This window comes from Microtus pennsylvanicus, chromosome 1, assembly GCF_037038515.1.
Source record: "Microtus pennsylvanicus isolate mMicPen1 chromosome 1, mMicPen1.hap1, whole genome shotgun sequence".
Classification (NCBI taxonomy): domain Eukaryota; kingdom Metazoa; phylum Chordata; class Mammalia; order Rodentia; family Cricetidae; genus Microtus; species Microtus pennsylvanicus.
This window is the reverse complement of record NC_134579.1, coordinates 176,579,495-176,594,141: the sequence shown is the minus strand read 5'-3', so window position 1 is coordinate 176,594,141 and position 14,647 is coordinate 176,579,495. Positions and strand designations below refer to the sequence as shown.

The window sequence follows — 14,647 nt, the reverse complement described above, 5'->3', positions numbered from 1 at the left end:
AACAAACTATGTATTTCATTATACTTACCAATCCAAGTTCCCATTCTCTTTCCTTCTCCCATTCCCTTCACTTACTTCTCCACCCCACCCCCATCCACTCCTCAGAGAGGGGAAGACACATTGTTTTGGGGAAAATCCAAGGCCCTCCCTACTATATCTAGGCTGAGCAAGATGTCCATCCAAAAAGAATAGGTTTCCAATAGCCAGTACAAGCAGTAGGGATAAATCCTGGTGCCACTGCCAGTGGCCCCTCAGTCTGCCCCGGCCATTCAACTGTCAACCACATTCATAAAGAATAGTTTGGTCCTATGCTTGTTCCTTCCTAGTCTGTCTGGTGTTGGTGAGCTTCCATTAGCTCAGGTAGACTGTAGACTGTTTCAGTGGGTGTACCCATCATGGTCTTGACCTCTTTGCTCATATTCTCATTCCTCCCACTCTTCAACTGGAATTTGGGAGGTCAGTCCAGTGCTCTAATGCTGATCTTTGCCTCTGTTTCGATCAGTTGCTGGAAGAAGGTTCTATGGTGATATCTAAGATATTCATCAGTCTGACTACAGGACAAGGCCAGTTTGGGTACCCTCTCCTCTATTGCTTAGGGTCTTAGGTGGGGTAATCCTTGTGGATTTCTGGGAATTTCTCTAGAGCCAGGTTTCTTGCTAACCCCATAATGGCTCCCTCAATCAAGATATCTCTTTCCTTGCTCTCATCTCTGTCCTTTCTGAATCTCAACTATCCCATTCCCTCAAGTTCTCCTCACCTCTCCCCTTCTCTCCTCCCTTTCTCATCCACCCCTATGTTCTCAATTTTGTCAGGTGATCTTGTCTATTTTAACTTTCTAGTTGGATCTATATGTGTTTTTCTTACGGTTCATCTTGTTACTTCATTAGGATCATGAACTATAAGCTCAATATCCTTTGTTTATAGCTATTATTCACTTATGAGTGAGTACATACCATATTCATCTTTTTGGGTCTGGGTTATCTCACTCAGGATGGTGTTTTCTAATTCCATCCATTTGCATGCAAAATTTAAGATGTCATTGTTTTTTTTACTGCTGAGTAGTACTCTAATGTGTAAATGTACCATATTTTCTTTATGCATTTCAGTTGACGGGCATCTAGGTTATTTCCAGGTTCTGGCTATTAAAAATAATGCTACTATGAACATAGTTGAACATATATCTTTGAAGTATGATTGAGCATCTTTTGAGTATATGCCCAAGAGTGGTATTGCTGGATCCTGAAGTAGGTTAATTCCCAATTTTCTGAGAAACTGCCATACTGATTTCCAAAGTGGTTATACAAGTTTGCATTCCCACCAGCAATGGAGGAGTGTTTCCCTTACTACACATCTGTTGGAAGGAGGTTGCTTGTTGGTTCCCGGTCGCTCGGCTAGCTTAGACCCAAAATAATCACACAAAAACTGTTTTAATTACATCACCGCTTGGCCCATTAGCTCTAGCTTCTTGTTGGCTAACTCTTATGTTAATTTAACCCATTTCTATTAATCTGTATGTCACCACGTGGCCGTGACTTACCAGGTAAAGTTCCCAGCATCTGTCTCCAGTGGCTTCATGGCTTCTCTCTGACTTCACCTCCTTTCTCTCAGCATTCAGTTTAGTTTTCCCTGCCTACCTTCATTCTACCCTATCAACAGACCAAGGTAGTTACTTTATTCACCAATGATATTCACAGCATGCAGAGGGGCATCCCACATCACCTCCACTTTTCTGTTTAAATAAAAAGGAAGGATTTTTTTTCTTTAAAATTTTTTTTTATTGATAAAAGAAGAATAAAGAAAAAAAACAAATTTCCACCTCCTCCCAGCCTCCCCTTTCCCTCCCCCTCCTCCCACTCTTCTCCCCCTCCTCCCACTCTTCTCCCCCTCCTCCCACTCTTCTCCCCCTCCTCCCACCCCTCTCCCCTTCCCCCCACTCCTCTCCCCCTCCCTCTCCAATCCAAAGAGCAGTCAGGGTTCCCTGCCCTGTGGTAAGTCCTAGGTCCTCCCCCCTCCGTCCATATCTAGGAAGGTGAACATCCAAACTGGCTAGGCTCCCACCAAGCCAGCAGATTGCGTAGGATCAAAACTGCGTGCCATTGTCCTTGGCGTCTCATCAGCCCTCATTGTTCGTCATGATCAGAAAGTTCAGTTTTATCCCATGCTTTTTTTGGTAATAGTCCAGCTGGCCTTGGTGAGCTCCCACTAGATCAGCTCCACTGTCTCAGTGGGTGGGTGCACCCCTCGTGGTCCCGACTTCTTTGCTCATGTTTTCCCTCCTTCTGCTCCTCATTGGGACCTTGGGAGCTCAGTCCATTGCTCCAGTGTGGGTCTCTGTCTCTATCTCCATCCATCGCCAGATGAAAGTTCTAGGATGATATGCAAGATATTCGTCAGTATTGCGCTAGGATGGGGTCATTTCAGGTTCCCTATCCTCAGCTGCCCAAGGAACTAACTGGGGACCTCAGCTTGGGCACCTGGGAGCCCCTCTAGGATCAATTCTCCTGCTCACCCTAAAGTGGGTCCCTTAACTAAGAATTGTGGTTCCGTGCTCCCCTATCCAACCTAAAAGGAAGGATTTTTAACTTTAACATAGAAAAATTACATACAACAAAATAGGTATAAAGCAAGATCTTCTGGCTTTTATGGTTTCCATTGAGAAGTCGGATGTAATTCTGATAGTTCTACCTTTATATGTTACTTGATCTTTTTCCTTTGCAGCTCTTAATATTCTTTCCTTATTCTTTATGTTTTGCGTTTTGATTATCATATGGCAGGGGGACTTTTTTGTTTTGTTTTGTTTTTTGTTTTATCCAGTTTACTTGGTGTTCTGTAAGCTTCTTGTACCTACATAGGGATATCTTTCTTTAGGTTGGAAATGGTCTCTTTTATGATTTTGTTGATTATAGTTTCTGTGCCTTTGAGCTGGAGTTCTTGTCCTTCTTCTATCCCTATTATTGTTTGGTTTGGTGTTTTCATGGTGTCCCAGATTTCCTGTGTGTTTTGTGTTAAGAATTTGTTGGATTTAGCCAGGCGGTGGTAGTGCATGCCTTTAATCCCAGCACTTGGGAAGCACACGCAGGTGGATCTCTGTGAGTTTGAAGCCAGCCTGGGATACAGGAGTTAGTTCCAAGACAGGCTGCAAAGCTACAGAGAAACCCTGTCTCAAAAAAACAAAGCGAACAATCAAAAAGAATTTGTTGGATTTAATGTTTTCTTTGACCAATGAATTGATTTCCTCTATAGTATCTTCAACACCTGAGATTCTCTCTTCCATCTCTTATATTCTGTTGGTTATACTTGCCTCTGTAGTTCCTGTTCGTTTGCCCAGATTTTCCATATCCAGAATTCCCTCAGTTTGTGTTTTCTTTATTACCTCTATTTCAGTCTTTACATCTTGGCCTGTTTGCTTCATCTATTTGTTTTTTTTTTCTTGGTTTTCTTGGGTTTCTTTGAGGAATTTATTAATTTCTTCCTATTTTTTTATTTATTTTTCCTCTATTTCTTTAAGGGAGTTTTTCATTTCCCCTTTAAAGGTCTCCATAATCTTCATAAAGTTATGTGCAAAATAGTTTTCTTCCGATTCTTCTTTTTCCAGGTTATCATGATCAAGTTTTCCTGTTGTGTGACCACTGGGTACTGGTGTTACCATGTTGCTTGGTCTGCTCTCCTCATTTCTTTTCTTGGTCCACTCTGTGCAGTCACAGCTTGTGCTTTAGAGTTCCTCTCTTGGTCCTCTCAGCAGAAAACTCTCCTGCAGGCTGGCCAGATAATCTGAAGTAGGTGGGGGAGGGGCCCGGGCTTTGCCACACTGTGCAGGGCCTAGACAGTGGCATGTCCCGCCACATGGCTGCACATGGCTGGCCACTCACCTTTTGGTCCTCTCAGTATTGTAGCAAGCTGTGTTTCAGAGTTCTACTGAGGTTGCAGGATGATAGGTGAGTTTGGGGGCAGGATAGGGCTTGTAGCTTGCAGGGTCCTGTGGCTGTAGGTGACTATTGGGGCAGCCTACCTGCAGGAAACTCTCCAGCTGACTGGCTAGAGAGGCCTTGGCAGTTGGGGGAGGGACCCAGGATTTTGCCTCACTGTGGAGGTCCTAGAGAGTGGGTGTCCCGCCTGGTGGTTGGTCACTCCCTTCTTGGTCCTCTCTGTATTGTTGCAAGCTGTGTTTCAAAGTTCCACTGAGGTTGCAGGATGATAGGTGAGCTTTTGCATACTTTTTTAAAATTTAATTTTTAAGATTTTTATGAGAATTTCATATAAGTATTTACATCATTATACCATTCTCCTTCATTTCCTTCCATGTCGCTTGCTCCCTCCTAAATTCATGACCTTTTCTTCCTTAATTATTATTCCATATATTCCTATATTATTCCATTATATAGGCTGCACCTATATAAGTGCAGCCTGCTGAGGCCAAGGCCTACTGTTGCTGCTTACATATACAACTATTTACGGCAGATGACTTGGCATTGAGCAATCTGTCAGTGGGCTCTCCCACTGAGGTCCCCCATCTGAAGCTAGATAAGAACCTTCTTATCTAGGGGGAGGGCCTTATGAGAGCTCCCATCCACTGTGCCATGTCTACTGGTGTTGTCATTGCCCAGGTCTTGTTTACAGGACCATATCCTTGAGATTTCACTTGTGGAGCTTCCCTGTCATATACAGAGGAAATGGTACAAAAAGATTCCCTCGGGTCTTTTTCCATTTCCCAATGATAGCATCCTATAAAAGTGTATTACAGTGTTACAGCTAGAATATTTGTATGGACACTGTTAAGATGCAGGACTTTTATGTACCTTGGAGAACACACCTTCTTCCCTGTCTTTCCTGTGGGATTCCTGGCAAACCTCGGGATGTTCTCGATTTCTACTGCATTGGCAGTTTGTGAATATCATCATTTCTGTATGTGGAATCTACAGTGTTTCTTTTGAAATTGCCTTCCCCCCTCACTATAATTCTCCAGTGTCACCCATGTTATCGTGGGCATCTCTAGCTTGTGCCTTCTCATCCTAGCCATGGTTACTGCGTCACCGTATTCCTGTCTCTTTCAGTCACCGAAGGTGATCTGGGTTTCAGTTTGCCGTTACATATATTCATGTGTATGTTGTTTGTGTAAATTCAAGGTTTTGGTTGCCTGGAATAAAAACCAGGAGAAAAGTTTCTAGGTCATATAGTAGTTACATATTTATTGAGTTTTTGAAGGCCCAGCCAGAACATTCATCAGAATGCCTCTGCCATTGTGCAATCCATGAGCATTGTATGAATGCCCCGCTTCCCTCGCATCTCACCCACATTTGATGTTGTGACTGTATGTCATACACCTCATAGTTTTACTTTACATTACTCTAGTTTAGATAGAGATGTTGAATATTATTCATGTTCTCATCAATTTCATGTCTTCCTTTTTGGTTAAATTCTTCCTTGTTACTGTTCAGTTTTAAGTATTCTACTTATATATTCTTGATACTAGTCCTTCGTCAAGATCCTTCAGGTCTGTTTACTCTATCACTCCCATGAACATAATCTCCCCAAGGTCACCATCAACTTTTGAGCTATCGTCACTGACTGAGTCTCATCTTATTTTCTTTGTGTGTACATCTGGCCACTTTGGCCTTCTTAGGTCTTTCTTCACTTAGTTTCCACATCACAACATATTGGAAAGTATTGACTTTCCGATCTGTAGCGTTTATTCTCATTTGCCAGACCTGACCTATCTCCATGTGTATCCATTAACTACTGCTTTTCTCTGATAATTCAATTCTTCCTGTGTGTGTGTGTGTGTGTAGCTCTTCTTTTTGATCTACTTCCATGGCTTCATCTATCACCCGTGTGCTGGGGACTTCAAATGGGTGTTTCTAGATAAAACCTCTTGGGTTTGTACATTAAGTTGTTATTTATTGCTACATGTTGAGAAGCTGGTTTTTAAATAGACTTTAAAATACGATCTTATCATTTCCCTGTACTTATCCATCCCTGTACTTCTCACCCTGATTTATTCTATCACTTTTTTCAGTTGTCAAAACCGGGAAAGTGGGAATGACATTTTTTTCTCTTTCGCTGCTACATTTTGTCTGCCAGTTCTTAAGTCATCTTAATGCATGTTTCTCTCCCTTAGTTAGTCTGCCTGTCATACTAACTTCAAGGCCAGATGAGTTATCTCTCTTTTTAGATTTATTTATTCTATTTTGTGTGGATGAATGTTTTGCTTGCATGTATGTCTGTGCATCACATACATGCTTGGTGCCTTCAGAGGTCAGAGAAGGATGTTGGATCTCCTGGAACCATAGTTACAGACAACCGTGAGCAGCCACAAGGGTGCTGGGCATCAAACCCAGGTACTCTGCAAGACCAAGTTTTCTTAACCCCTGAGCCGTCTCTCCAGCCCCTTCTATCATTTTTTTAAAGATTGATGTCATAACCTTCCTCCTGACTTGCCTTCCCACAGTTCATTTTCCAGTTTGCTGTCAGAGGAAACTTTGAAATGCTTACACCTCACACGAGACATTCCACTTTTAATCCTCCCAAGGTTCTTCATGACAGTGTCTGGCAAGTTCTTCTACTAAAGCCCTTAGCACCAGGAGAAACTGAACTGAAGTTCTCCATGAAGGCCTCAAGAATGTGGCCAACTACACGCAAGGGCAGCATCTCTTCAACTAGATTTCATATTTTAGCTTTAAAAACCATACTTTGCATTTTTCTCATGTACATCTTCATATAACGCTTAAAAATGTTCTTGAGACATTCATACCCAAGGAAATACCATGGGAAAGCTCTGAGTTCGGTGACAAACATAGCCACTCGTATCACAGTTTGAGGGCCTAGAGTTCAAAGTAAGATCCGTACAGGTTCCATTTTCTTTCATGCCTCTGTGCACCCTGTGACCTCCTCCTATACAGAATTGTCAGCCAGATTCTACCTCCTTTTGCATGTTCTGCTTTCATGATGAAATCACCTCTTTCTCTACACAGGAGCCCCAATTCCACCCTGCTGTATTACAGACCGAGTCACCCTAACAAGTCTCTGTGTGACTGGTCCCCAATCTGACTCTCAGAAAGTGGGGTAGATTCACCATTGAGTTTTCATTATATTTAAAATAGCTTGTGATATGACAGTTAGTTCCTTGGAGTAATGTCTTCACCTCTGGCTTATGATGTTATAAAGACAGTGTCAAATTTTACTCTCTCTTAGGATACTGTCGTCATTCAATAAATGTTGTGTACTATATGAAATAATTAATTCTAGGACTAGGCATAACACATGCCTGTAGTCCCAGTACATGGGAGATACATGTAGGAGAATCAATATTTTAAGACCCCAATTGTATAGTGAGTTCCAACCAGTCTTAGCTACATGAGACCCTGTCTCAAAAAAAAAAAATTAAAACGGAAACTCAATTCCAAACTCTAGTGAATGTGATGTCTGACCTCCAGATCATTAGGAGTGTTTATCAGCCAGCATTTTGTATACTCTAGGGATATTGTAAAATATTTTCTACTGGGAGGAGATATTGCCTCTTAATCATTTGTCATTGAACAACTCTAAAATCTGTATTGTCTTAATAATATAAAACAGCAAACATTTCATCTCCACTACCGCCTTATATTCAAACTGAGTTCACACACAAAACAAACACCTTTGTCATTAAGTTCTTGACATTTCTAATATCCTCATCAAAGCTAAGAAGATTTCAAATCCACATATGATAATCTATTTTATGCACATTTAGCGAATGTCCTAATTTTAAAAGTGATATTTTGGATCTTTTATATTTTTTTCTTAAGGTATTAGTAGTATTTTGGAATTTTCTAACCCTTCCCCTTTGCATGCCAGCTTCCTTACGATCTGAACTAAACCATCAACATGCAGCTTCAATTGATTTGCTACGGCATAATCACCATCAAGAACTGGCAGCAGCAAAAATGGAGCTAGAGCGAAGCATAGACATCAGCCGAAGGCAGGTAAGTGTGAGCACGTCCTGCCAATCCCTTAAATCTAGGTCCCCCGAACCCTCCCGCTAGGAGGGGGACTTTGAAATAACTGTTCATTGTCCCAGTTATTATCAACATGATCAAGAGTTTCCTTTTTCACAGAGAGAAGCAACCTTACTTTTGTATGTCAGTTATACAATTACATATTATTATACGACCTTTTGACTGAATATTTTGCAATTTGTTTACATCTTAGGAAAATAAATAATAAAATATAAACAAAATATAAAGGGTAAGGACAGCTATATTTGCTAGGATGAGCCATGACAAAACACTGTTCTGTGTCTGGGAGGTCCACTGGGGTAGTTGGTAACCACATAGCCCAGGTTTGTCCGGTATGACCAAAACTTCATTTTGAATTTTATGTATTGTAATTTAACTGAAACAGTTACATTGCATGACTCAACTATATAGGAGGAGTAGATCTTCAAAAGAAAGAAAGATAATTGATACTTCCAAAGTATTCACTACTGCTTATACTTTTTAGACTTTGCTCTTTGGTCCAGTATGTTTTTTGTTTTTTGTTTTTTTTTAATTTGGTAATCTGTGATTGTGACGATGTGTATGCATGGAAGGAAGCAGCAGTAGGCACTGCAGAGAACGCTGCTGTTAACTTATTACACTTACAAGGTTTACGTCCTTGGTAACCATGTTAAGTGGTCAGCTTGGACTTGCTCTTCTTTACTATGATCTTTTAATTGAGGCATTTTGTAACCATAAAGGGAAGTTACTCTTTGACTATGTCTACAGTAAATGTCTACTTTATGGATCTTATAGAAACATTGACTTTAGGGAAATCCTTTCTAGGTAGATAACTCTTAGGACAGCAGTGAAAGCAGGCAAAGTCTGCCTTTCTGAAGAATGGAATGTGTGTGTTGGGTCGGGGGCTTCCTAGATGGGAATCCTTTTGAGAGTAAAGGACTGTGGTACCAGCCATTTACTACAAGAGCTACACAACTTACTGAGAGACCCAGGTTCTACTCTTGATTCTGCCGTTGGTCATAAATTATCTTTGAGACAAATGATCTCATAAGTAGTGATTTCCTCATTCTAAAACGAGCAAGCTATGCTTTCACCATCTTTTGAGTCCCTTACGTTCCTGATATTGCAACTATGTTCAAATAAGTTCTTCTTAGCTAGATGGAAGAGAAAGGGCCTCAAGGTTTTCTCATTTTAAGCAGTTTGTTTTTGAAGCCTTGTCAGAATGATTATACTTAATATTTAAAATTGTCCTTTTCTCTCCCTCATACACAAAAAACAAATCTGTAGAAAACATTATAGCATTCCTTGTTTTTTGCAGAGTAAGGAGCACATGTGTAGAATAAGTGACCTACAAGAGGAGCTACGGCACCGAGAGCACCACATCTCAGACTTAGACAAGGAGGTCCAGCACCTCCATGAAAACATTAGTACCCTAACGAAAGAACTGGAGCATAAGGGGAAAGAAATTCTCAGAATCCGAAGTGAATCCAACCAACAGATGAGGTATGCCAGTAACCACAGCAGAAGGTAGATGCCTTATTGACTAGAATATTGTTTGAGACATCCAAAGCATATGCCCCTAGTTTTGTGACTAGTCTGCCCTCCCAATAATATAGTGAAGACCACTTTTTACTATGTGGTGGGGATGATATCATCTGGAAAATAGAATGTCTGCATTTTGATGATGTATTTATTATTCATTAGTTTTGGGAAATGACCATAGTTAAAGATTTTTTAAATTTTTATTAGAGAAAAGCATTAAAGGAGACAAAATTTAACATTAACCAGACAATTACAGCAAACTATATAGCTTAATTTAACCTGTTTACATTAATTTTCCAAATATTATACCAAAAAGGGGGGCATTTCAAATCTGGTAGAACATAGGAATTTTGAAAACTTGACTTCAGAATAACATTTTCTTAACTGAAAATAAATCAAACAGGTTGCATGAACAAGATTTAAACAAGAGACTTGAGAAAGAGCTGGATGTCATGACAGCAGACCACCTCAGAGAGAAAAATATCATGCGGGCAGATTTTAATAAGACTAATGAGCTACTCAAGGAAATAAATGCAGCTTTACAAATGTCGTAAGTCATATTGCATTAAAGAAAATTCATGTGTGGATAATAAACTGAGGAACACTGTGTCTAAGCTCAGCTTCACTGTTCGAATCTAATAAAGCAATGATACTTAGTGAGGAAGACTTAAGTACTGTATTAGAGATGTAAGTAGTATCAGTGTGATATTATGTTCTTTAATTAGGATAAGGCCATTGAATGATTTTGCTTCATTTGCTGCTATTGCCACAGGCCTGCTAAAATCCTGCGTATCTTAAGAGTGGCCCCCGTCATACATCACTTCCATGATGACGTCTCAAAGTGTCTTTGTGATATAATGTAAAGTCTTCAGTACATTGTGAGCAATCGAAATTTTATAAGGCCAGGCTTCAGTTAGCAATGCATATTTCACAAAAAGCAAAATATCCTTCAAAGCCAACATACACTTTGAACATAGTGATTCCAGTTAGCAAGAACATTGGTAGTTCCCAGGGAAGCAAACGAGCTGAGGCTTCCTTTCCTATCCTAGGGTACTGCTTGAATCTCTGCAGTTAGCATTTAAATGTTTTTTTTTTTTAATTCAAGAAATCTATAAAGTAAAATCATTACAAATAAAGCTATTGCTCAAGTTTAGTAAGCCCATTATTCAAGTCAAGATTTGTATGTATTTCCTAACGTTCATTAAGAACATTAATAGCCCTGTCTTTTTCAGGATTTTTACAAACTACGGCGGACAACTCACTTTGAATCCAGTCTGTCTCTCTCACCTAAGCCCCCGTCTTTAGGTTATCTTAGGCTTACTCTACTCTAGCTACTGCTAATGACTCATTCACTGATAGTCCTTTTTCCAGTTATCCAGATACTTCAGTAAAATGACATTAAGTCACCACTGCCCAGAGGGTCGGACTCGTAGCTTTGTTTGCTTCTGTACTTGTGTTATTAATCCCTACTCACCTACCTCAAATATAGATACCATTGCCACCTCTTCTATCCCTGTAACGTCTCAGTCTCAGCCAGTACTCAGCCAGTAGAGGCACAGGTGCAGACACATGTGGACACAGTCATGTGGAACCAGGCCCCAGCTGCTGGTGTTCCTGGAGTGGCCTCTGGGATGATGTGCTCTTTCTGATGGGCTCATTGTCCCTCTTCGTGTAGTGCTCATGTGGGTGAATTTGTCCTGGATAAATTTCAGGAGGGTTCCCACTCAGTGATGTTACCCATTAAATGGAGAAGAACCTCATTATTTCCAGAAAGTCAGTGATGTGTTCTTTGCTCTTTTTTCAGCCACATGTGTGCAGTGCAGCAGGTTTGGTAGAAATCAGATAAGATCAGCCTCAGTGGCATGGCTCTCACACTTCCTGACCTTTGTGTATACTGCGCAGACACTGATATCCTGCCGGCCCTCTTCACATGCTGAAAGAGCACACTCAAACAAAGAACAGTCTGTGTTTGTCTGTGTGTCCTGACATCGCCTTACAAATAGTAACTTTTACAAAAAGGAAAGGGTGTGTCTGTCTGGACATTATTCTTTTCTGTGGTTTTGCTCCTTAAGAAATTTTAATAAACAGCAAACATTAATATCTCTATATTTTAATCTTTTAATAATTGAAGAATTAATATTATTAATAAATAAAATATTTTGCCTTATTTTTTAAAACAGGCACTCATTTTCCTACTTTGCCTAACCAACCACACTTCTCTGTTTTTACCGGCTAACATCGTATAGTTTGTCCTTTAGCTTTAGGTAATCACTTGTTTAATTAAAGTCAAATCATGTACACTTATTTTTGACTTACACTGTCCCTCAGATTTTTCCTGATAACAAATGTTCTGTATTGGCTCTTCCCAGTCTAGTAGGCATTAGCCATGAGTGGTTATGCAACACTTGAACTGGAGCCAGTGTGACTGAGAACTTAAAATCTAATTCACCATAATTATGGAAATGCAAATAACAGTCAGTGGACTAGAAGCTAGCATACTGGAAAGCAGTACTGGATGCTTCTGGCCATGTCCTTGCCTGAAGGTTGTCAATCTGCTGAGCGGCTAAGATTTAGACAGCTGATTAGTGGGAGAGTCCTTTCCAGTTTACAGTTGGGGGCTCGGGGTAATGTGAACTGCTCACAGCCTATTGCAAGGGTTCCCCGATTGTGTTTGGAACACCTGCACCTCAGCTCTGATGCTTCAGATTCAGAAAACCCCAGTGAATTATTAGAAGGGTGGGGGTGGGGGTACTGTAAAGATCTACACTTCAGCCTACAGGTGCTGAGGAAACTCTGGAGCAGTTGGGAGCGTCTCCTCACTTCTGCTACAACTCCTTTTGAACCTAGGGAGAACATAGAACACATATAAAGGAGCATAGAAATAGTGCGAGAATCTCTGTCTTTGGAATGGCTTTTAGAAATTGTGCTTGGTAGTCCCGAGTATTCAGACCCTCTTACAGTTTCATGGAAATTTGCTTGTCTTGACTATTATCCTCTCAAGAACTCTGCATCTAATTTTAAAATGTATTGAGTTTCATTTGTTTAAAAAACAAGCAGGGGCTAGGGTATAGCTCAGTGGTAGAATGTTTGCTTAGCCTGCACAAGACAGTGGTTTAATTTCCAAGACCCCCAAAGGGAGATAAAACATAACATCAAATGAGAGGATAGGCTACTCAATTTTACCTAAGTGACATCTTCCTTAGGTAAAGAATGTTTAAGATAAATTAAAAACTGTGCTAGTACTTTGCGGTTCAGAACTATTTATTCTATAAAAAATGGTTAGGGTTTATCATTTTAGTTTTGTGGGTATTTGTTGGTTTGTTTTTTGAAACAGGATTTCATGTAGTCTTTGAAGGGCCTTGAACTCTTGCTTTCCCTGTGACTCTCTCCCAAGGGTTGGGATTGCAGATGTGGACTGTCATACCTGCCCAGATTGCTTTTGATTGTTTAGCTTTACTTGAAATTAGCCCCTCACTCTACTGAAACAAAAAGATCATTTCTCTGTGAGAACTGTCAGTTCTGCACATGCATGTTAGATAGGCCAGTAATTTCTAACTATAAGGATATGCTCTGCCATGCCAGAATTGCTTATTTGAGTCCTTAATCTCTAAAACTCCAATGATTTTATAGTTATTTGGTTCTTTGTTTAATTTTCATAAGCTTTGAGAATGTCTGGAAGTAGCTGTGGTCTTGTTAACACAAAAGAAAATCTCAGAAATTATCGGGAAAGTTCAACTGCGAAATGCTTCAGTACTGTTACTTTTATATGTAACAGAATTCGTAAAATGTAATTTCTGGGCTGCATGTGTTCCTGGTAATGGTATTGATCAGCTCTACACTTTCTAGTCATTGATTTTCTTGTCAGTTGGGTCTTATAAAGCAACTGGAGGTAGAGGATAACTTGGAAAATGTCTTTGTACATTTAATACAGGACTGTGTTGTTCATGAGCTATGGAAAATTGACCTCTATACGCTGAGCCAAACACATGTTTTTATACACACACACACCCAGACACACACACTGAGAGATATGCTTGGCTAGAGTCTTGTGTGACCCTAGTTAGCATTCCCATGTGTTCTGCTTCTCCTTTCTACAATCAGTCTTTGTATTACTTTTTAATGGTAATCTGAAAACACAATGAAAATAAAGTTAGATTCTACCTGCCATACCAATCAATGTTCAGAGGTCTGACTTTTATGAATTCGGGTCAGAAACATATTTCATAGAGGCCATTTAAGAACTATGGGACCAACAGACTCCTTGTGGTGGGAAGGGTAAGAGCCCGGCTGGCATAGTAGTACATGCCTGTAATATTTGCACTTGGGGGGACCAAAGTAGGCCATCTCTGAGTTTACATCAAATCCAAGACACAAACTGAGGTCCCGTGTCAAAGAAAGGAAGGAAGGATGGAAGAAAGCAGAAAAACTTTAAAACAAACAAACAAAAAACCAGAAAACAAAAAACATAATCAAACTTAGACCCCCCCCTCCCCCCAAATCTCCTGCTTCTTAGTCATCCTTTGCACTCAGCCTTTTCACACCGTGAGCTGCCCAGATGGCTGCGGGAGGGAAACACTGACTAGTGTTGCCTGGAAGTGGATACCGGATGGTACTGAGTTCCTTCCTGTTAGAATGTTGGATGAGCTTCTTGTGCATTTGTAAGTTATAACTGGTTCATAATAGTTTCTTGTTCTCTCCTTTAATGCTTTCCTATCTATACTTGGAGCTGGCTTCCTTTCAATACTTTGTCTTATTATCTAGTTTTATTTTTTTGTTAAAATTGTTGCTGGTGTAAAGATATGTTGTGGGAGAATTAGCTTAGTAATTCTGTAGGTAACATGTTTCCGCTGAGCTAGGTGTGGCGGTGTATACACTTTTAATCCCAGTACTTGGGAGGCAGAAGCAGTGGATCTCTGAGAGCTAGAGACTAGCCTGGTCTACACAGTGGGTTCCAGGCAAGCCAGGGCAACACTGTGAGACCCTTTCTAAAATAATAACAACAGGATGTTTCAGTTAAATTAAAACATACACTTGAACGGGGAGATCTTTACAACTAAAAGAGGTTCCAAACCTGTAAATGATTGTCTTAGATTCATTTTACTTCTCATTGTTCTGCAACAAAAATAACATCAAGG

General features: G+C 40.3%; 1 protein-coding gene across 8 annotated transcripts in view; it reads left to right on the top strand.

The window, feature by feature from the left end:
• Fam184a (family with sequence similarity 184 member A) overlaps positions 1–14,647 on the top strand; it is a 138,804-nt gene that overhangs the window by 115,013 nt on the left and 9,144 nt on the right. For 5 of the 8 annotated variants that reach the window (XR_012907479.1, XM_075945899.1, XM_075945908.1 and 2 more), the window contains 3 exons: positions 7,831–7,958; positions 9,289–9,473; positions 9,916–10,062. Coding sequence is in view for 7 of the 8 variants with exons in the window: in XM_075945899.1 (XP_075802014.1) it covers positions 7,831–7,958; positions 9,289–9,473; positions 9,916–10,062 (460 nt within the window). In the remaining variant the exon portion in view is untranslated. The remainder of the gene's footprint in view (positions 1–7,830; positions 7,959–9,288; positions 9,474–9,915; positions 10,063–14,647) is intronic. The other 3 variants (XM_075945935.1, XM_075945945.1, XM_075945955.1) reach the window with 1 other exon arrangement.